Source organism: Daphnia pulicaria, chromosome 5 (assembly GCF_021234035.1).
Source record: "Daphnia pulicaria isolate SC F1-1A chromosome 5, SC_F0-13Bv2, whole genome shotgun sequence".
Lineage (NCBI taxonomy): Eukaryota > Metazoa > Arthropoda > Branchiopoda > Diplostraca > Daphniidae > Daphnia > Daphnia pulicaria.
Window position 1 is genome coordinate 1518530 of NC_060917.1, and position 20806 is coordinate 1539335.

General features: G+C 38.3%; 6 protein-coding genes across 8 annotated transcripts; 5 read left to right on the forward strand and 1 right to left on the reverse strand.

Annotated features, from left to right (window-relative positions):
- The first annotated feature begins 747 nt into the window (after positions 1-747).
- Positions 748-2026, forward strand: LOC124341289. Of its 2 annotated transcripts, none has more exons than XM_046794327.1 (2): positions 748-954; positions 1028-2026. In XM_046794327.1, the coding sequence occupies exons 1-2, from the start codon at positions 897-899 to the stop codon at positions 1693-1695; spliced, it is 726 nt and encodes a 241-aa protein (XP_046650283.1). In that variant the 5' UTR covers positions 748-896; the 3' UTR covers positions 1696-2026. The 2 variants fall into 2 exon arrangements, with proteins under 2 accessions (XP_046650283.1, XP_046650284.1); XM_046794328.1 differs by having other exon boundaries at positions 1031-2026.
- A 1177-nt stretch (positions 2027-3203) lies between these two features.
- LOC124341260 lies at positions 3204-5612 on the forward strand. Of its 2 annotated transcripts, none has more exons than XM_046794282.1 (3): positions 3204-3350; positions 3433-4600; positions 4674-5612. In XM_046794282.1, the coding sequence occupies exons 2-3, from the start codon at positions 4552-4554 to the stop codon at positions 5438-5440; spliced, it is 816 nt and encodes a 271-aa protein (XP_046650238.1). In that variant the 5' UTR covers positions 3204-3350; positions 3433-4551; the 3' UTR covers positions 5441-5612. The 2 variants fall into 2 exon arrangements, with proteins under 2 accessions (XP_046650238.1, XP_046650239.1); XM_046794283.1 differs by having other exon boundaries at positions 4677-5612.
- Positions 5613-6975: 1363 nt separating this feature from the next.
- On the forward strand, positions 6976-8197 carry LOC124341316. The gene is made up of 2 exons (XM_046794373.1): positions 6976-7088; positions 7158-8197. The coding sequence occupies exons 1-2, from the start codon at positions 7046-7048 to the stop codon at positions 7769-7771; spliced, it is 657 nt and encodes a 218-aa protein (XP_046650329.1). The 5' UTR covers positions 6976-7045; the 3' UTR covers positions 7772-8197.
- A 1373-nt stretch (positions 8198-9570) lies between these two features.
- LOC124341185 lies at positions 9571-11079 on the forward strand. Its single transcript, XM_046794182.1, has 2 exons — positions 9571-9668; positions 9730-11079. The coding sequence occupies exons 1-2, from the start codon at positions 9620-9622 to the stop codon at positions 10746-10748; spliced, it is 1068 nt and encodes a 355-aa protein (XP_046650138.1). The 5' UTR covers positions 9571-9619; the 3' UTR covers positions 10749-11079.
- LOC124341024 (solute carrier family 2, facilitated glucose transporter member 3-like) lies at positions 10877-14206 on the reverse strand. Its single transcript, XM_046793910.1, has 13 exons — positions 13924-14206; positions 13344-13448; positions 12922-13082; positions 12713-12837; positions 12582-12650; positions 12445-12516; positions 12217-12354; positions 11924-12144; positions 11801-11859; positions 11576-11729; positions 11401-11503; positions 11283-11332; positions 10877-11209 (listed from the first exon to the last, which is right to left on the reverse strand). Exons 1-13 carry the CDS (start codon positions 14071-14073, stop codon positions 11024-11026), a joined length of 1593 nt encoding a protein of 530 aa, XP_046649866.1. The 5' UTR covers positions 14074-14206; the 3' UTR covers positions 10877-11023.
- A 512-nt stretch (positions 14207-14718) lies between these two features.
- LOC124340927 (zinc finger MYND domain-containing protein 11-like) lies at positions 14719-17652 on the forward strand. The gene is made up of 10 exons (XM_046793756.1): positions 14719-15130; positions 15191-15358; positions 15439-15531; positions 15601-15698; positions 15769-15956; positions 16066-16262; positions 16340-16453; positions 16521-16811; positions 16881-17360; positions 17421-17652. Exons 1-10 carry the CDS (start codon positions 14762-14764, stop codon positions 17574-17576), a joined length of 2154 nt encoding a protein of 717 aa, XP_046649712.1. The 5' UTR covers positions 14719-14761; the 3' UTR covers positions 17577-17652.
- Positions 17653-20806: the final 3154 nt, after the last annotated feature.

A 20806-nucleotide genomic window follows, 5' to 3' on the forward strand; every position in this document is an offset into this window, starting at 1 on the left:
TTAATGACCTGACTTCTAAAACAGCAGAGAAATAAAAAGATGAAGACATGAAAATTCCAGCGTTTTCTCCAAACGCTGGCGGGGCCATATGAAGCAGTTCAGTGCAAGAGTCACGGTTTCGAGTTTCGTTTCATGCTGAAGTCGTGTGAAATCTTCATTCGTCACGACGCTCGTCGACGAGAAATAAAAAAAGATCGAAGAAGAAAATCGTAATGTAGGCAAAGACCCGATAGATATCCGAAACAAGTTGAGAATCAAATTTTCGACGATGATTGTCGTGTCTGACCTCAATTGGCAATTGTCATCATGAGGAAGGCGATTTATTTATTGAAGTCGACAAGGATGTCGCATCACAAAAGGAGAATTCCTTGCTTGGCATGAGTATATCTATCCTTTTGTCTTCTTTCTATTCTACTTTTACTTCCAGAGGCGTGTGATGCAGGTTCTTATAGATTGGCGAGTTTCATTTTCTCCTGCTATAAGCTTCACAAACACAAAAAGAAGTTTCCTATCGCACCGGTTGCCCCGGGGACTTTTGCTCCACGTATACTACTACACGGGAAAAAGCTGACAGAAGAAAACAAGGCAGTGAGAGTCTCTCCCACGAATCGCGTTAAAGGTGCGCTCCTAAAAGTAACAAGTTTTTGCTTTCTCGGCACTTGTGTGTAACACACACACAGAGTTAGCCGACACGGGCCGCCACGACGCCATGATGAGAGGGAGAAAAATTGTTAAAATGCTTTCTCCAACCGGGTCGGTGGTGGTAGTTATTCGACTGAAGGCGAACGAGCAACATCATCAGCTCTCTCTCTCTCTCTGACTAAAGCTATAAAAGTGCGTTATTCTCTCTCCCAACCGATCAAACAACCCGAAGGCGCTGAATAACCAGGAACAAGATGGAACGTATTGCCTTTCGCTTATTCTTTTCTTTTCTTCTCCTGCTGATGGCCACTGGTAAGATGGATTGAAATTAATTTAAAACTAAGTGGGTTTTATTTATTCTAATTGGAATTTTGGCTTCCTGAAGCAGTTTCTCACGGAGCACAGTATCCGTGGTCAGGATCTAGTATGCCATATCAGCAGACACCTTACAGGAGAACGTCCACTTCACCTGCTGTCGGTGATATAACCCCTTACAACGAACGGTTGGATGCCAAAGAATGGCTGGACAAATTGCTGGACAGTTTGACTTCCGCCGAACCCATTTTGAACGGCGTGAACGAGCAACGTTCGCCATCTCAGAATAGTCCGCAGCGAATTTTTCAAAGAGAAGCTCGACCGAGTCTGACGTTTGTCCAAAATCATCCGACTGGAAAAAGGAGGTTTTCATTGGCCAGCGTTAGAGTCAACCCCGCCAGTTTGAAGAGACAGCACATCTTTGCTGCTCCCAACATGGCTTTGCTGGAACTGGAGAATCCAGCGCGAATTCCCAACCGTTTAAATTCACCAAATATTCGACCGACAAATATTCCAAGACTCGTCCACCAACAGCAGCGTCCTAGGGACACCGTCCAATGGCAACCAGTTCCAACTTTAAGGCAACAGCAACCTTACGTGCAAACATACCAGCAGCAAGGAGCGGAGGACGACTATCTCGGGCATTCCCAACTCACATTTGAAAATCCCGCCACTTCAGGTTCGACGACATCAGAGCGCCACCTTGACGTGGATGTTTATGTAAATCACCACCCTTGAAATGTTGGCGCCCTTTTTTTGAATTGGAAGCCGATTATTGGAAGTAGAAAAAATAGTATCAAAATGATCTGTGATTGTAGCAAAAACAAAAAAACATTCCCCAACATTCTGTTGTGTCAGAGGTCTTTACGAATGACGCTGGAAGTCAATCCCGGAAGACGTTGTTTGTACTGTAACTCTTATAATTGATTGTTTAAATTGAGTTGGTGTCGCCCTCCTTTTGCTGTGCAATGTTTGAGCTGGAAATCAATTTTGCCACACACCAGCATATCCCATACCACCTTTTTATACTTGTTATGCATAATATAGAATAATAAACGTCTAAACAGTTTGTTTTTCTTTATCGACTTTCAATTTTTGGTATTTATTTATTACTCGTCAATCTGTCCATCAGCATACGCAGTTGCTAGAGGCGATTGCACGTCCGAATTTCTCGGAAATTCCCCTCTCCAGTGTAAAAATAGAAGGCTCCAGTAAAACATAAAACTGGCAAACATTCAATAAAATCCTAGCATCAGATTCCACATCTCGAGTGTATATATTGATATAATTCTTATTCTTGTTGTTGGTTATTTCTTTGGCATCAAGCGCAAAATGGGATTTCGAACAATTGGAATTCGAAAAAAAAGCAAATAAGGAAAGCCACACACTTGGCTGAACATATGTGTGTGTGTATATTTATATATACATAACAATGGTGCTGGACAACTATAGATGAAATGTTGCAGGAATATTTACTTAATGCGCATTCAGTTTTCTCTACGACATTCATTTCTTTTTGTGAGCGTGTCGCTTCTCATTGACCGAGTTTCGTATTTCCACTGACTGAGCAATGGGCATCATGCTGTTGGCTGGTTAGCTTCCGGCTAGGTGATGCATAGACACACGTAAGTAAGTCTCAGTTCATTGCATAGCTGAGCAGCAGCAGAGAAGACAAACAAAACCACGCGCTACTGCTATTTCTCCATTCTGAAAGAAAAAAAAGGGTGAACCAGTTATATAGGTTAGAGCGCTTATAAAGGGAGTATTTCCTGAACCTCAAGGAAAAGAAGCGCTTTCTTTAGTATACTTTTGTGGCACTACAATAGACTCCGAGTTAACTCTAATGCGTATTATTATATCTTATTAAAAGGATAGAGTTTCTAATGGCCATTTGATGGTTGACAAATAACAGGATAAAAGTCTTGCTGCTGGTATAACCGGCCCAATTCGTGTTGCCGGAAATCCCCCAATATCCAGCTTTTTAATAAAAATATTAATTGATTTTTAGCTACATACTTTTCAAATGAACAGAGCATTTTCCCACCAATGAAACGCTTTCAACTGTATCGACTAAACATTATTTAGCGACAAGATCTGAATTCTTAAATGCCTTGGGGACCTGGGGCGCGTGATTCAGTTCTGACATCGTCGCGTGTTTTGTGATGGACCGATGGCCCAAGGATAAAGGTTTATTTGATTGCCTATATAAATGCAAAAAGCTGTCTTACTTCTACGTGTTTTTTTCTCTACGCTTGATCAGTAACAAGCAAGCACAGGAAGAGAGAAGAGATCTTCACGTTTAAATCCCTCCGTTGCTTCATTTTGTGCTAAAAGCGAGGCGATGAAATTTCACAGCCTTAAGTTTTTATACTTTTTACTTGTGACCGGTGAAGGTATGTAACAAAAAATATACTTAAATCGTAATTAAAGAGAGAGTTGAATTTCTAAAATTTTTTGTTTTCATCTGTGCATCAGCTCTTTGCCAAGTTGCAGGTCATCAAAGTGACCGATGGAGCTTTAAACGACCCTTTGTAACTCTCGCCAAAATGGTCAGTCGTCCTTTCTCTTCGAGAATTTCGTCGAATCGCAAAAATTTCGTGAATTTGAGTGAACACCGGCGTCCGTCTCAACTGAATTGGATTTCGGGATCGTTTCATTCCTCCTCGACTGCCGCACCTCTTCACAGTTTTGAAAACGATAAATCTCACCGATTGAATTACCCAGCAATAAAGCAACCAGTCCAAGACGACTCCCAGCTGGATGAATGGGAGCCAAGAGTCAATCTACCAGAACAACAGTTTCACTCATCAGTGCTGTCCAATTCCGCCGGTAACGAAAAATACATTCATCTTCCGAAAATGTACTACCTAGGAAAAGTGAGACCGACGAAGAAACCCGTGTCTTATTTTGAGAACCAATTAAAGGAGTACACTAAGATAACTGAAACCAACTCGTACCTGATGGCACTAGAACACTTTAAACTGCGCTGTGAAATGCTGATGGACCCTGCCGATTGCATGTACTCTAGCCTGTTGAATCGAATCAAATACAACTATAAATAATAAAATGACGCGACAGATTTGGGTGAGAGTGTGGCACACATGTGCGTGTACTGGAGCATCGCCGACGGGTTTTAATCTACTAAAAAGAAATCCAAGAGATCAAATATTTTCTGCATACAGACTAACGCTATGTATAATAATCAACGCCGCTTAACTTAAAGAGGGCACTGGGGCAATGCGCAAAAAAAAGGTTATTCCTCTTGATTGCATAACGGTTCATTCAATAGCATACGGAAATTAATGAGCGATAATAAGGAAAAAATCTGCTGGACACAAAAGTAAAATTGCGAATACAAAGCAGAGCAAACAAGCGCAAGGTGTTAATTGTCCTTGTCGTTTAAATATTTCTCCAAGATTTGATTACAGTTATTGCGACATCGGCTGCTGATGGCTAACTATATAAGAATCGCTACCTTGAAGCAACCGAGGCTGTGTCTTTAAGGAATCTCAATAGTGAACAAGTTGGAAGAGAAGGAAGATATAATCGGAAAACCTTGCAACAAACATCTTATCGATTTCTTTCAAACGGACTATGAAATTTCCCAGAATTTTCCAAGTTTTTTACCTCTTGGCTATTGGAGGTATGTTTGACTTTTTAGTGGGTCTGTATAGTATCTATATTCAAAAATCTAATGTACCATATAATTTTTAAAGTAGGATACAGTTCGTCGTCCTCTAGTAAACTGAGAGATCGATGGCATACTGTAAGTTCTTTTCCAGCCTTGGCTACAAATTTAATTCGGAGGATCGCTTCCTCGAAACAAACACAGGGAATCAACTTAAGCGAGCGAGACAGTCCAACGGGATCGAGGTATGTCATATCCGACGAATCGCCCACTTACATCACGCCCAGTTTGAGCCCCACTGCTGATGGCAGAGGCACTTACAAAGTGCGTGACATGTCAACTGACTGGCTCGCTCAGCACGGATCACAACTCCCAGATGTGACTGGTTTATTCAACGATCCTTACGACGCCGGTGAAGACGGAACTACCGCTCTTCTTGCGGATGTTCATAGACATTCTTCTCTGATACAGACAATCGTGCCGGCACCTCCTTCGTTGTATCTACCAGCAGTGATGCGTGAAATGAGTGACTCGTCTCTGCGAGAGTTAGAATTCTCAAGAGTTCCATGCCAAATGTTATTGGAAGATCCTTCTGATTGTGACGGCTATAGTCTACTGTTCAAACAATCCATCGCCGGCAGCAGCTTTCTTCGAGAGTGTGAGATAGATAAGAGCCATAATGCAGCACAAAAGACTCGCTGCGATCCGCTATTATTTCCGGCCGATTTTTCCGAGTACCGTTTGCTCCGGCTGATAGAAAACTTTCTTTTGCAAAGACCCATTGTGTTGCTTTCACCTAATAACATCGAATTTACTTTGCGAAATATCAAATATCCGTTCAAATCAACACAGTAAGGCGAATTGATTTTTTATTATTGCAAGTAATTTATTAGCTTTTGAGTGATTTAAAAAAATAATAAAAATATAGGTCACAGACAACTCGTTGTTGTCGGTTCTTTTGTTCGAATAAAAATACTGTAGAAACATTAGAAAATAATTGCTTGGAGTTACATATGCACAAATATACGTTACTGGTCAATATTCAACTGGAGCTCTGTTTTGAGTATGAATAAGTGTACCATAAAATTGTGTCGGTAGTAAATAATGTGCTTTTGTTTGGTTAAAATGTGTGTCTAAAAAAACTTGGTTAACAGGAACTTTCATGCGTGGCCGTATAGCTGTATATGGCAACCAAAAATATTTTGCACCAGTGATGGGGAATAGATCATTAGGGCAGACATGCAAGCTGTTGTTACCGTAAGGCATGACGAGTTCTAGACGTTAAGAAAATTTCAGTCCAGTCTGTACAACAACAACAAAAAGAAAACAATGCCATGCCATTTTTCTGTTTGCGCCCACATACGAACCACTAACATTTGCAGGTGTAACGGGATTTTTGTCGGATCGAGTGACACAAAAATAAATTATTTATGCCCGACGATGTTCAACGTACCGCGTCGATTATACTATGTTGAAACAAAAATTCAGGAACCGATTTTATTTTCAACATGGTTATTTAGCCTCCAGTAATATAATGAAGGGTGATCATCAGCCCAACAATATAACACATCCTAAGACAAAACTATTGAAGTCACCCATAAAATTGTTTTTTCATAGCATTTTTTTTAAAGAACATTAATCGAAAAAAATATTACAGACTGAGCTTTAATTGTGTGAACAGTGACTAACAATCGAAATGTTATTCAGCAGCCCAATGGTTAAACCGTCTTAATAACGACATGCACGGTAAGCATTTTTATATAGCCAAAATTCTCAACATAAATAGTTACAACGGGCACCAGCATATCGCTTGTTTTGACAACTTGGTATAGAGAAAGTAGTAACGCACGATCATTTGGGTCAACTTCAGCACAAGCCAATAATTCTCAATTAGTCTGTCGATTGCAAACAGCGTGGGACCACGGGACGAAATCCGTCCCGTCCCTTAATAGGGCATACTTTATAGATTTATTAACCTTTGCGAAGCGCAATTGATTATTATGTACTACTACGTCATAACGAAGTCTCAAAAAATTGATTTCTTCACCGTCGTTAAGATAGCTGTAGCAAAATAAAAAAAAGTTTGCGGTTTAGTAATAAAATTCATCGGCGAACTATTATACTACCCGACTGCGGTGAAACTCGGTTATCCCCAACAATACGAAAAAATCCGAAACTATTCTCAGGATCGTAACTGTACCGCTGGGAAATCGAACGAGGAAAAACATTAAACGGACAAATAAGCGGGGTTAACTGTGTCTCTAGTCTAATACACTGTTTGGAGAGAGACTTCCGAAATACCCTTTGGCCAGTCTACCATTTGACTTGCCTTAAAAGAACTTGGAAAGGGTGCATGCATGAATTTCTGATCAGTAGCGAATTAATCGGAATAGAAGAAAGTCTTGCACATATTTATCACGGCGTATTCACCGTGCATTACAATTACAGCCGCATTTCACAATGAAAATTCACAGCATCATTATTTTATTGATCGTGATTAAAGGTTATTTTTACAGCTGTTTTTTTTTAAGTCATGCATATTTCTGTTAAAATACAAAAATTTTTGTTTTAGAAATTGCGTCAAATTCACATGGGAAACGGAAAATTGGATTGGAAATTGGGATTGGTAGAAAATTGTTTTTTCCATTTATTTTTACAAAGTTATCTCGACGATCCTCGAAGACGACGCCAGTAAAACACGCCAATGTTGTCTTGCTAAGCGAAACAGCCAATCACAGTCCGTCAAACTGGTTATCTGGAACAAAACCTTCAAAAGTTTCTCTCCTCAACAATATCTACGTAGATCCTTACGAACCCGTTCGCGCTGAAAAGCCAGCACGACTATCAGGTCTCATAGATTCACTAGACGTCAGTGAAAACGCGTACGCCAAATGGGAACAGGGAACTGATTTGTTTATGGTCGAGAACTCACACCCATCGCGGCCAAGTTCCGTCAAGGCGAAAAGAAGAAGACCACCACAAGTCAATAAATCAAATAAATTCCGTAGAGTGGCGAGTGTAGCGTATGCCCCATACGACGCCTATCTAATTGCGCTGGAATTATCAAAACTCATTTCGCTTGCAACATTAAAATATCATAACGATTGTTACACTGACTCTAGACGACAATACCAGCCAGAGTGTGTTGGCTACCAATATGATGTACCAGCAACAGTACATTGGTGAATCCAGAGTCGACTGAATATCAAAGTGAAGAATAACAATTATCTGAGGACGAGAAAATCCAGAATTTCAAAATCTTCCTCAGCTTGGAGAAAGTCGATCAGATACCTGGATATTCTCAACTTGTGTAAACATCTTCTGTTTCATGTGTCCGTATATGTTACGACTATAGTGCTAGCGAATAAGTTGTAAAAGAGAAAAGTAACCTCACCGCACAAAATCCAGTTTATCTTGTTTGTTTATCCCTTTTTATTTTGTATCGCAATGCACGGGGCAGTGAAATTTCTCGTATAAAGTGAAACATTCGGTTGATTTTGGTTGATCAAGGATAAAATTCCCTGCCACAAATTTTTATTGCGAAAAGTAATTTACGAAAACCACGTAATTGTTGCGTGTATTTGTGTCACACTTCTTAATACAATTACAAAATTAGCGCCGAATAATTAAAAGAAAATTATTTTGAATAAAAAAAATAACTTTAAACATTCATTTGTTGAAGCGCTTTAAAAGCAGGCGCTAAATGACCTGGATCAATTGTCAGCAGTACAAGTGACCGATGAGAACGTTTACTTTCGCGCACTCATGTTTTGTCAGCTAACCTGCTTGTTGATGGATCACAACTTCGCATGACCTATTTATAAGACAGCGCTCAGGATCAAAAGAATCCGAAAGAATCAATCTGCTTGAAAAGAAACCTCACACATCTAGACACTATTTCTGAGGAGGCGAAAAATCACCTCATTGTTAAGCCAATTCTTCTTGTCATATTAGCATATTATTTCAGTATGCAACTAAAGTTCCGCAATGCCCTATTAAAGATGGTCCGTTGGATTTTAAAAGATTTAAGATTATAGCAGCGATAATCAGCACTCAATTGAACCCTTCAATTCAACTTATACACTGTTTAATTAACATTTGTAATGGTAAAAATTTTAATGTAGGACAATAATAATATGGTTATTGACCAACATCGCTGCGGTCTGATCCGTATGGCGTCATGGTAATTAACGCGATAGCTTCGGTTTGAATCAAACTCAAATAAACTGTAACGGTTCGCTAAATCGGAACGCCAATGCAGTGGTTGGTACGAGGAAGAAAATGATCACAGATGCATTAGAAAGAGGGAAACAATATTTTAGGACATTTTTTTTGCAACTTCTTCGTGTATTAGATTCACAATTTATTTTTTGTCCTGAAAATTACTTTGTAAAGGCCATGGAGGATGCGAGAGCTAGCCAAGAGTCAATGAGTTAAAAAGATATTTAATTTCTATGAAAAGCTGCATTGTTCTTGATGAATCAAGAGTAAAGAGAGAGCAGGAAATAGGTTTATATATACATACGGCTACAATGGTACACATACTGTATTTACCAGGGATTCCCGCATTTTTGTTTGGGAAAGACAGAGAAGCGGTAAGGCAAATGTGGTTTTCGAGTTCATTAGTGATAGAAAAAGCATTGGCCGGACAGGATTTTCTGGCACTGCTGGTGTAATGGAAACCAGAAAAACATACGTAAACTCTTGAAGAGGAACGTTAGTAAAATACAGGTAAGTAGACGATGGGGAAAATGTATGGGTGAGTTGTTTTTCTTGTATTGTTGCATACGTTGGAGATCCCATGCTTTTTGAAAGTTGTAAAATAATTTCTGAATGGGCTTGATAAGGCATACATGAATGGGAAAATAGCATTCCTTTGCATATGGTAGATTATGGCCATTAACTTTTTGAAAATGCCGCCCTATAGCTTGACATAGATAATATAAAGAATCCGTGTTCACTGTGCAATCAGTAGCGATCGAGTTGGAAGAGAAGAAAGGTCTTCCAGCTAAGCGTCTTCTTGATTTTTGTGCAATGAAACTTTCCAGCATCATCGTCGTTTCGTTATTCCTGGCGGCTACAGGTAAAAGTCACAGTGTTAATTCTTTTCAAACTAATGAACTAATAATAAGATTTCTCTCCAGTTTCACAACTGGAAGGCAGTTCATTGGCTAGAGGCTTTCCAAAAGCAAAAGGTCAGTGGATATTATTAAAGCAACCTTTACAAGCCATCGTCAAGAGAGTGGTCCGCAAAACGGTTAGCCCAGCCCAGCAGACGTTAAAGGTTAATGTGAAATTCATCAACCTAAGTGAAGAGTTAAGAGCCAAAGAAAAACAAAAGACCTATCCATCAGCACTGACTTCGACGCCGCATTCTGCTGTTAAAGAAAACCAGCAAAAGCATGACAAGAAAAAGAAAAATTCAAATGCAATTACTCGGAATATTGTCGGAGTATGGGGACCTGGAGTCAATCTGGAAAAAGAAAAGGACCCCAAATTTTCTCTCATGAAGTTCGTCTTAAATAGTTTGAAAAGTTCACGGACCGAACCTTTGAAGAGGACTAAAGTCCCGATGTCTTCCCCACAGCCCCCACCGCCACCGCCACCACCTCCAGCTGTTCCAGTGGAGCCCGAAATGGATTCATACCTGAAAGCGCTGGAAGAATCGAGAATTCCATGCCAAAATTTGGAAGATCCTACCGACTGTGACGACTTTACTCATCTCTTTAAACCCTATTGGAGCTACAATTACGACACTAGTACTCTTTTACCGCATCAAGGGCTTTTATCGTCATCAACATTATACAACGAGTATTCGTCGTCTGTGAAGGATATTATTGCCAATTCGCAATACCAGTTGGCCAGTCAACCCTCGACCGATTCCAACGACTTCCTTTTACAAAAGCCCATTTTGTTCCTGTCGCCTAACATTAAATTTACCATTTATCATCATTCATCGCCCACTTTTGAAAAGATACATGACGAAACCGCTTTGCCTTCCTTTGAAACCATCATCGAGACTGAACCATCAGCACCTTCCGTTGCTGATGATCCATCAGACGAGTCTGAAACGTCTTCTCTTGATGACTCGTTAGTTGAGAGCTCGGGACTCGGTGTTGTGGGTGCCATGACCAACCTGAAGGTTGTTCCTGTTTCAACGTGAGTCTTTTGGCAGAGGAACAAGTGCTGTGTGACGTTTCGAATTGTTTGTATAATATAAATTATTATTTGAATTTTTGTTGATCCAATCCGACAGTTGCGAAATTGGACCTTGTAAAGAAATGGACATAATTATTTTATTTTGGCTTGTATTTTTAAAAGTAATATATATACATACTAGGAAAGTACGCATTAAAAATTAAAATACCGTGCAATCAATAATAAACAATAAGTCAATCATGCTAACATTTTGCAAGTCCCCATGAAATGGAATGGAATTCAATGTAGGATGGTTGCTGCGGAAGAAAACGATCGTGGAGGTCTAAAGGTTTCAGGAAGTTTGAAAAATAGGAATACGGCTTGAGCGAATGTGCCCACTGCGAAAATGGCAAAAACGTAGACGCCCATTAGGCTTTGTAAGGAGGGGAATGTCATGCCGATCACAAAGTTGGTGGCAAAATTCACCTGTAACCAAAATTAGGATACAAAGTTATAGCGCAGTTCAAATCTAGCAAATGTAACAACAAAATAATTTTACCAGACAACCCAACGACATGACAAGGGGTCTCGGTCCGGCCGGAATGAGCTCTTAAAAAAGTTGATAAATTGTATTTTTAATTCAACTAATAATGAAAGAATCGTGAAATGATTTAAACCTGTTGGGAGAAAGAATGGTAAGGGACCGACACCCAAGTCGAAGAAAACAACGAAGAGCAACAAAGCAGCGATGCAGCAATAAGGAATCCACGTAGCCTTACTCTATGTAAAATAACAAGTATTTTGGTTAACGGATTAATTTTAAAAAATCAGAACTTTGGTGAATATATTTACGATGAAATAGATGCAAATGGCGAGGATAGTGAGGAAAATGCTGATCCCTGATGTACTGATCATCATCAAAGGGCGTCGACAAAACCTTGCCGTTAGGAAGACGACCGAAGCTGTCATAACAACATTGATGAAACCCGCACCCAGAATAGCCAGCCTGCGGACGGAATACAAAATCGTTAATGTGCACGTAATATAAAACGCAAAGAGAAAATTAAAACGGTATACTCTGCTTGCTGCCTATCCAGTCCTGCAGACAAGAAAATGTCTGTCGAGTAATAAAGAACCTGTAATAATAATCACAGTACGTTTAACCAACATTTTAAAAGTTGTTATTTTTCGAATACTTACCGCATTAATCCCGCTAATTTGGTTGCCGAAATGCATGACCATTACGCAAATGACTGGCCAACGGAGATTTTTGTTGGCCCAAATAGTTTTCCACGTCCAGTTTGATTGCGAGTTCATTCCATCACTTGAAATTTCGGCGGTTACCCGTGTGGCCTCTCGACGCAATTCCTCAATTTCCGGTCCAAGTTTATCAATAGGAAGTCCTCTTAGACGAGAAAGCTCTGCAATGGAATTTATGTGGTGATTACAAAATGCTGGTACGTGGAATAATTACAAGTGTTGGCACTATTAACCTTTAAAGGCCGTGTCAGTTTTCTGCTGAATAACAAAGAGATACCGAGGAGTTTCCGGAAGGTAGTACCAGACGGCTAGACACAATAAAGCCGGAATGCATGTCAAGGCAAGTAACCAATTCCAATCTTCTTCATTTCCTATCAATTGGAATAAATTGGAAAATGTTAAATTCCTTTAGTTTCAAACGTCGTCATCGCTTGTGATCAATTTGATAGCGCAAAAATTACCTAGTAGCTTTTCAAGGCTGAGAACCTGGCCAATAAAGAGACCTACGTTGATGCCAACGGGGCACAAGAGACCTTAAAAACAGGATGAAAATGTCTCATGAGATTATTAGACTAGAAATAAAACCAATTCAAGTTACCAAGGACGTTTTGTGTGGCTGGTGTAGATAATTCGGACAAATAAAGAGGCACGAAAGTAGTTGATAGGCCTAAATTAAAAGAATAATCAGAAAATCATTTTTTATAGTTATAATAGTAGTAAAATTATCACCTGCACCGATCCCCACGATAAGTCGTGCTATCAGTAACATTTCAACCGATTTGGCTAGGCCACACGTGCCATAAAAGATAGCTGCTATCACATTTAGCGAGATAATCACTAGTAAAGTGTTTTTCCTGTATTTTTATTTGGATATGATCACTCAGCCTGATAACGCTTTCATAAAAATTAAATGTACTCCGAAGTAAATTTAATCTCACCTTCCAATTCGATTGGCTATGGAGCCGGCGATAAAGGCTCCCAGACCACCACCAATCAAGAAAATACTGACGACAAAAGCCCAAAGTAATTCCAATGGAGTCTCTTCAATAACTGTGCCATAATTGTGCAATATACTGGCATTGCAAAAATCCACAATTATCTAAGTAAATAGCAATGATAGTCGTGTTTAGTGTCAACGCCCGCGGCTCTTTATTTACACCGAACAATAATGACACAGCACATTTATATCTACGCTGTAAGGGTCTTATTAGTTAACAAACCATATATAATAGCAACGTGCTTAAGCGGTTTAGAAAAAAACAGATTGCGACACATAAATTCCTTATCCAATAACACAACGATAAATAAATGATATCCGTGTCATCGAGTAAGTAATTGGACACGTGAAAGAATGGCCTACTTGTTGTGGACTATTCAAGATTCCAATGTTGTAACCAGCGGGAATTACAGTGCCAACTGTGGTAGCCGCTGCCGTCACGATCAATAGGCTGCTCCAGGAGTCGTTCTACATACGAACGATGCAAACGGGAAAAAAAAAGAAACTGTATAGATAACCGAATACAGTAAAAAAAAGGATAAAGACTGCTGCTGGTGCGCTACCACGAGCCAAAGAAGACAAAATGCCCAAAGGGTTAACGAAAAACACTTGGCACTGTTGACCGTATAGCTATCAGATAACAAGAAACGCTATAGCCTTACAAATGAATTAGTTTCCTTGAAACTTTTTGGAATGACGTAATAAGTTTATTTTAGTCTAATAATAACGATTGATAATATGCTAAATGAAAAAAACATGTCCTCAAATTAAAATTTGTCTCAACGCTTCATAGAAAACTAAGAAAAGCCGGTAAACTTAAAGACTCTTTTTTCATTGGCTGTAAGTTACTAATCACAGATCCAGTGCCATAGAATTCATGAAACAATTATCACTAAGATGAAAGGAGTTAAAAAAGGAACTGGATGTGAAAATTAGCGCTTACTTGATCGATTGAAGTCGGCCTCTTTCCATCGGAATCTGTCAAAAAAGGTTCCTGAACTCCGTCAGAATCCAAGTGAGAACGAACGACTCCGTTTATTGCCCTGTCCACCGATCCCCAGACTCTATCCCGCCTGCTGTCGCTCACGCTCATGGCACTGCGCGCGTAAATATCGACGCACAGTTGAGTCACGTTAGAGAACGGCCAGCTCGGGCGACCTACTGCTCATTCTGTGCACTGGCCAGATGGGTTGACGGCAAAACTAGTTTGAACCACACGCTCCACTGTCTTATAGATCGAGCCATAGCATTCGTCTGATTGTTCGCACACGCGCACTCGCAGTATCAAGTCGTGCCAGAGTTTCTTTTCAAAAACAATAAAAAGGGATAAAAAGTTCCATTCGCCACCTCGCGATAAATGAACGAAAAATTTGTTTAAAAAGAGTATTGCATTATTTTTCTTGATCACAATTTAACTTAAATATTTGGTTTGATTTGCACGAATTAGAAAAAAAAACTGTTGGCATTTCACCCCTAAATATCTAAACAAATATCTAAATTTCACCTTTCATCGGCATTAAATTATTAGAATAAAGAGGTTTTAGAACATTAAAGCACATTTTATTTTATTAAAAATTATGGAAGAAAAATTGTTTCAAAGTTGAAAGAAAATTCGAAAGTAACAAGTAGGCTAAAAAAGTATTGAAGTAGATAACATTTTTTTTAAAACAATATCAGAGCCATAGCCATCTATGGCTCTGAACAATATTTTGTCCAGGTAACAAATTCCCCATCTGGCAACAGTTGTCTGTTGAACATTCACAATAACAGAGTCGCGTTCCATGAAAGCTAGATTTGGATGTGCTTCGAAAAAAGGAAAAAATAACGTTGGATGTGTTGATTTGCTATCAATAAACAAAACACAAATGGAAACAAGTCAGGCAAAGTCAAGTCTAAAAGTTTGTCGGCGAGGAGATCCTCTGACTTGCCAACGTATTTGGGATGTTATTAAAGAGCTCAGAATTGAGAGGAAATTGGCAACCACAAAAGAAAATGTTGTTAAGGAATTTTGCAATAAATATAATGTAGAAGGAAAATATGTGAAAGACCAGCTCAAGCTTTTAGTGGAAGATAAACTTATCTTGCAAAAGACCATTGCTGTTGTTAAAGGAAGTAAGAAGGGAGTCGAGCAAAACATTTTCGTAATTCCAGTAAGAGAGGTTACACATTGAAGAAAAATAATTTTTGTTAATACTTATTTATATTTTTAGCTTGATTCTGAAATAGATCTGACAGGGAAGAGTGACTGGTATTGTTTTCAATGTCACAAACCTGGTGAGGTATTGAATTGTGTCTCCTGCCCACGTGTGTACCACATCAGATGTTTGGAAAACTTAGAAACAGAGAACACTGAAGAATTTGTGTGTCCAATATGCAAAGTAAATCTTCACTCCTATTTTTGTTTTCATCATTTTTAAAAATTGTTCTCTAATTAATACTGCTGTAATAATAATTTTAGGAAGTTAAACCTGACCCCAATCTAGAAGATGAGGATGTCAGACGAGATCTTAATCATCTTGTTTATTATGCATGTGCGAGACTTGAAGAAAAGGTAGAGTTGGTTATTTTAAGCAATTTATTTATTAAAAACAACCTGATTATAATTTAATTTTCATTACAGCTACCCCTGGAAAAGTATGTTTGGAAGCAAAAAGCTCTTAACGAAAATGCAGCGACTCCACATACGACTGACAGATGTGCTGCTCGACTTTCGAAATTGTACTGTTTTAGCTCGAAATTTTAAAAAATCGTGCTGCTTTTTCTAACAACATTATATTTTTCCCTATAGAACCAAGGATCTAATGGCTACTGGTGGTGAAGAACCAGAAAAATGGCGAGCCAAATTTCTGCTTAGGCTGCCTTTGAGAACTGTTCCAAATATGATTGATAGAGCAGATCGCCAAGTTTATAAATCATTATCGGAGTTTCATATGGACTCGTTAACCATCGTACACAACATTACTATCTTCTATGGAGGTAATTATGATAATTTCTAATGCTCTTCTTACTTCAAGTTCAATTTTGTGTTTATTATCACTGAATTAACACTGTTGTGATTATCAAAACTAATAAACTTATTTTCTAGAGAACCATATTTTGGCTGATGCTGCTAGGACAATGTTGCGGACGTGTAAATTTGAAATTGGAGAAATTCATTTGTGTCGGGATTGTTACAAAAGGTCGAATGAGCCAGAAGGACCGGACTGGTTTTGTATTCCCTGTAAACCACAACACGAACTCGTTGTTGCCAAGGCGAAAGGTTTTCCATTTTGGCCTGCCAAAGTACTTCAATTTTATATTTTGGCCATTTGATTGCGATTTTTCTGCTATATTGTTACATAATATTTTCTACTTTTTAGGTTCTCAGCGTAACAAAAGATAACCAGTACAATGTTCGATTTTTTGGCCACCCACACGACCGATTAACTTTGGATAAAATTCACACCAAGCCAATTGATGCTATTAAAGCCCCGGTATGATGTCTTGATCGCACATTAATAATAGTGTTTTGAAGACTTTCATTTATTTTTTAAATTTTAGCCCAAAGGCAAAAGAACTACTGCTTGGTGCAAAGCCGTTGAAGAACTCAAGAAACATCAGGCGATGCTTGCTTCTCTTGGCAAATCGAATGATAAAAGCGATGACGACGTCGATACTCAAGATGAGAACGTTGAATCGCCTCCTTTGAAGAAAAAGAAATCATCGCCTAGCCAACCCCATCTCCTAAAACACTGTACAGTGTTTCTCGACCATATGGATTACCCGTCTTTGATTAATAAAATAGACAAAAGGTTGGAACCAATAATTAGTGGTTCAGAGTTGCCTTTCACGGTAATTTCCTGTTTATACTCTTACCTTTGAGAAACTAATTTAAAAAAAAACTTATTTTGTATTTTCTAGGAAGAGAGCGTAATTTCTCAGGACGAGTCGACCGGCCATGCAATGTTGGATTTGATGATACTTCAAGATAATCCCATATTTCCAGAAGAGAGCGAAACCGAAAACGCAGAAAAGGTTATGATGGACTTCAGATCACCCTCTGCAACGTTTTCGCCAAGTGAATCAAATGTCGAATTGTTAGCTGTGAGAGAAAAAATGGCTGCCGTACAGAAGGATATTGACAGTAAAGAGAAAAAGATTGATGGACAAGAACAACTAATTAAGAGTCAACAGAAAGAAATTGAAGCTCTTAAAGAAAGCCTCGCTTCTGCGATTCGAAGTCAACAGCAAGAAGTTGAAACTCTTAAAGAAAGCCTCGCTTCTGCGATTCGAAGTCAACAGCAAGAAGTTGAAACTCTTAAAGAAAGTCAAGCTTCCGAGATTCGTGTTCTGATGGCCAATCATGCTGAAGAAATTGCTAAAACCAAAACCAAAGTTTGGGTAAGAAATAATAGTTTAATTTGTTTTGACCTGTCTGTTAATTTTTAAATTGAATTTTAGTGTTCTAATCTATGCGGATCTGAAGGGATTTATCATTGCTGTGTCAATGTTTCATACTGCAGCACTACTATCTGCCAACTAGAGCATTGGAGAAAGGGTCATAAGAGAAACTGCAGAAGGGAGAGAGAGAGTACTAGGCGTGGAACAGTCGAATAATGTTGAAGTTAACCATTCCTAAACAATAACTGTATTACAAGCCTTGACATGAATACACGTTACAAACACAGCATCACTGCCACAGCAAACTGTAAATTAAAAATGAATAAAGCCAAGTTATCACCAGTGTGAAACCTTATCAAAATTATGCTAACCTCAGAACAGTGATGGGTGGCATGCCAGGGTCAGTTCCTTGTCGAAATCCTGTAAAACAAATTAATTCAATGCAACATTAAAGATTGAGTTGGTAAGAATTGACAGGACGTTACAAGCGAAACGCAGAATGCCATTTCCAATTTACCTAAATAAATGACGGTAGGGATGAAGCCCCAATGAAATATCGTCTTCCCCACATTAACAACCGAGGTTAACTTTCGTTTGGTATCAGGACTTAGTTTGGCCATGTTTTAATTGACAAATAGGAATGAAAGAAAGATTACGCGAGAAGCTCTTGTAAATTTTGTAAAAAATGTAACGTTCGTTAACGTTTGGGTTAACAACGAAAGCAGACGATAGTTGAATGGTTGAATTAAACGTTGCCATGCAAAGTCCGGAATTAAACCGGTAATATTAATCCATAAATGTAATATTAATTCATTAATAAATTCGTTTCGGGAAATCCTTGTTAAGTGTAAGAACGTTATTGGTTTCATTTAGTGCATTTGTGGAAAAAATCGCAATTAATGCGGTTTGAAATTGATTTTGATAAATTTTTTGCTGAAAGTCGTAGTTAAATTTTTTTGAGCATCTAGAACGCTATGACATGACTTTAAAACGAAGTAAAGATTTACGTTTTTTTTTTAAATTGTTATGGGACAAGGAAAAGAATCCCGCTAAGTCGCTAAGAGGCCGTTTAAGAAATTTTTTTCTTTGAGACGGGTTTAGGGACGGACCTAGGGTTCACGGGAATGGATGCCATGGAGATGGTGCCATCTAGTAGTGCTAAAAAGAAACTTTCAATTTTAACGTTAATTATGGCCCAACAAAGATAGAGCTATAGTGGAGTCAAGGTAATTTTCAACCGGGAACCAATTGCATCACGATATTTTTTATGAGCTTGTTCTTTGTAGTAATTTTTATGTGTATCAAAAATCCTCCCCAAATATATTAATATTTACTGTTTAAAAAATGCAATAGAAAATTTGAAACTTGGAAAAATTAGTATAATGTAATAAATTTACGTAAATAAAATTATTTTGAAAGCTAAAAATGTTTATTATTCTTTGAATGTTTTTGTATGAATGATGTTCTTTAAAAAAAATAATTTTGATTATGATTCAGTGCCTTATAAATTGCCTGAAACTTATGACAGTGTCGATTCGATATAGAGTACGGTGTAAGTCCTTTAAGGATTGTGGCCGACAGGCGTAAGTATGGATCATGTTATGCGGGGAGCCTGGGACCACGGCATGACCGGGGTTAGTTGGCTCACTTTTTACACACCAGGTCCTGCACTCCGTAATTTTTACCAGAATGGTGAAATATTTTAAAATAATGAAAGCTTATTATCTTAGCTAAATTGTGGCGTCGAAAAATATACGATAAAATTACTCATAAACAGTGATAATGAGTGATTTATCACTTCACTTTTAGAGACAATCGCCACCGCTACTAGGGGAAAGTTGGCCGTCAAGAGAAAAGTAAAAGCTGACGAAAATAATGGGCCAGCTTAACCCAGCTAGCAGAAAATGTTAAGTAAATGGGATAACTTGCCACGAAAATAAATGGCCGACCTACCCCATGGGTAGGTATCCAAATTCTAAATTTAAAATGAAATAGTAAATAAACTTTATTTTAGAAACCAAAATACTCAAATTTTAGCCAAGATAATAAGCTTTCTTTTTGCAAAAAATATAAATATTAGTTAATAACGAAATACGTGGGAAAAAAATTACTATCGCCGAAAATAGTTACTTTGTAAGTCAAAAATTAGTTTATCCGCCTGCAAATCCACAGTTTTAGCAATAAACCATCAGTAACTAGGTGAAAACCTGCTAATTATAAAACTACTCGATTTGGCTATCTCAAAATCAGTTCAATTTTGATTTTAATTAAATAAATCAGGAAAGAGCATCTTACCCCGTACCAAATGACCCCGGTCTCCCCTATGTAGTGTAACTTCGTCCTGGCATGAAGAAAACATGGCATAGACTCTTGGTCGTATGAGAAAAAGCTAATTGGACCAGCAATGACGTTGAGGACATAGGTAACAGTTTTGGGGTAATGGCGTGGACAACAGCCATTGCGTGAACCAAAGTCACAGTGGGTTTCAGGCTGGGCATGAATACAAGCCATTGCGTTGATTCAAACCACTGTGTGGATGGACAAAAGTGTATAAAGGGATATATTCTTCACAGAAACTCGGACAGCGATTTTTCTGTCCAGAACCATCTAGTGGTTGGTAAGATAAATTCAAATCTTTTTTTTTACGAAAAAAAGCCTGTAGGCTAAAGAAACTGATTTATTTTCCGGACCAAGAAACAATAAAACTTACCGAAAATCGGAAAAAAACGCCCTTTCAGCATTCCAGACTGCCTAGAATGATTACGATGCGTATTTGTCCGATTTTCACCAAATTCCCTTTATTGGGAGAAAAAATACTTAAATACTACCCCAAAATTTGTTGCCAAAATACTGAGACCTTTAATATGCTAGAAATATATCTATGTATCCTATTTATCGGTTGCAAACCTATTTCATATTCATTTTAATGCCCAGATTTTCGTAGGAAAAAAATGATATACGTGTTACAGCATTTACACAATTTATATATATATATATATATATTCCTTCATAACAAAGCGTGTGCTGCAAGATCACCGATTTTTGAAACTTGTATTTCCCGCAGCTTCTATATTTCCCATCGTGTGTTCATATTTTACTCCTAGATGTCACAGTGCATTGTCCCTGGTTAACGTTGGAGGGCTTACTTGGAGAAATGGTGCCCGGTAAGTCAGTGGTCGTCTACCACTTCCTTGGGGTATACCGAGCCAAGAGGGCTGTTCTACAGTATGCATGTTAAATTCAAAATAAATAAATGTAAATTAAAATAAATTATGAAGCTTCCCGTGAAAGTGTTCTCTATATTCTAGATATCCAATGCAATTATGCAATTTTTTCCTTTCATTTGGTTAAATCTGTTTCTTTTACAACAAATTTGCTATTTTTGAATAAAATTCTTCTTTTTTGTGTTTAGCTAACGGGCAGAACGTAAACAGGCTAGGTGGCTT

Excerpts from the sequence above, each read along its gene's own strand:
- LOC124341185 (XM_046794182.1), top strand. The coding sequence starts at position 9,620 with ATGAAACTTTCCAGCATCATCGTCGTTTCGTTATTCCTGGCGGCTACA. Across the intron at positions 9,669-9,729 it reads GTTATTCCTGGCGGCTACAG|TTTCACAACTGGAAGGCAGT; the intron begins GTAAAAGTCACA and ends ATTTCTCTCCAG.
- LOC124341316 (XM_046794373.1), top strand. The coding sequence starts at position 7,046 with ATGAAAATTCACAGCATCATTATTTTATTGATCGTGATTAAAG. Across the intron at positions 7,089-7,157 it reads TTTATTGATCGTGATTAAAG|AAATTGCGTCAAATTCACAT; the intron begins GTTATTTTTACA and ends TTTTTGTTTTAG.
- LOC124341024 (XM_046793910.1), bottom strand. The coding sequence starts at position 14,073 with ATGAGCGTGAGCGACAGCAGGCGGGATAGAGTCTGGGGATCGGTGGAC. Across the intron at positions 11,333-11,400 it reads ACCATTCTTTCTCCCAACAG|AGCTCATTCCGGCCGGACCG; the intron begins GTTTAAATCATT and ends AACTTTTTTAAG. Across the intron at positions 11,210-11,282 it reads TCATGTCGTTGGGTTGTCTG|GTGAATTTTGCCACCAACTT; the intron begins GTAAAATTATTT and ends TTTTGGTTACAG.
- LOC124341289 (XM_046794327.1), top strand. The coding sequence starts at position 897 with ATGGAACGTATTGCCTTTCGCTTATTCTTTTCTTTTCTTCTCCTGCTG. Across the intron at positions 955-1,027 it reads TCTCCTGCTGATGGCCACTG|CAGTTTCTCACGGAGCACAG; the intron begins GTAAGATGGATT and ends GGCTTCCTGAAG.
- LOC124340927 (XM_046793756.1), top strand. The coding sequence starts at position 14,762 with ATGAAAGCTAGATTTGGATGTGCTTCGAAAAAAGGAAAAAATAACGTT. Across the intron at positions 15,532-15,600 it reads GTGCGAGACTTGAAGAAAAG|CTACCCCTGGAAAAGTATGT; the intron begins GTAGAGTTGGTT and ends TTTTCATTACAG. Across the intron at positions 16,812-16,880 it reads GTTCAGAGTTGCCTTTCACG|GAAGAGAGCGTAATTTCTCA; the intron begins GTAATTTCCTGT and ends TGTATTTTCTAG.
- LOC124341260 (XM_046794282.1), top strand. The coding sequence starts at position 4,552 with ATGAAATTTCCCAGAATTTTCCAAGTTTTTTACCTCTTGGCTATTGGA. Across the intron at positions 4,601-4,673 it reads TTACCTCTTGGCTATTGGAG|TAGGATACAGTTCGTCGTCC; the intron begins GTATGTTTGACT and ends TAATTTTTAAAG.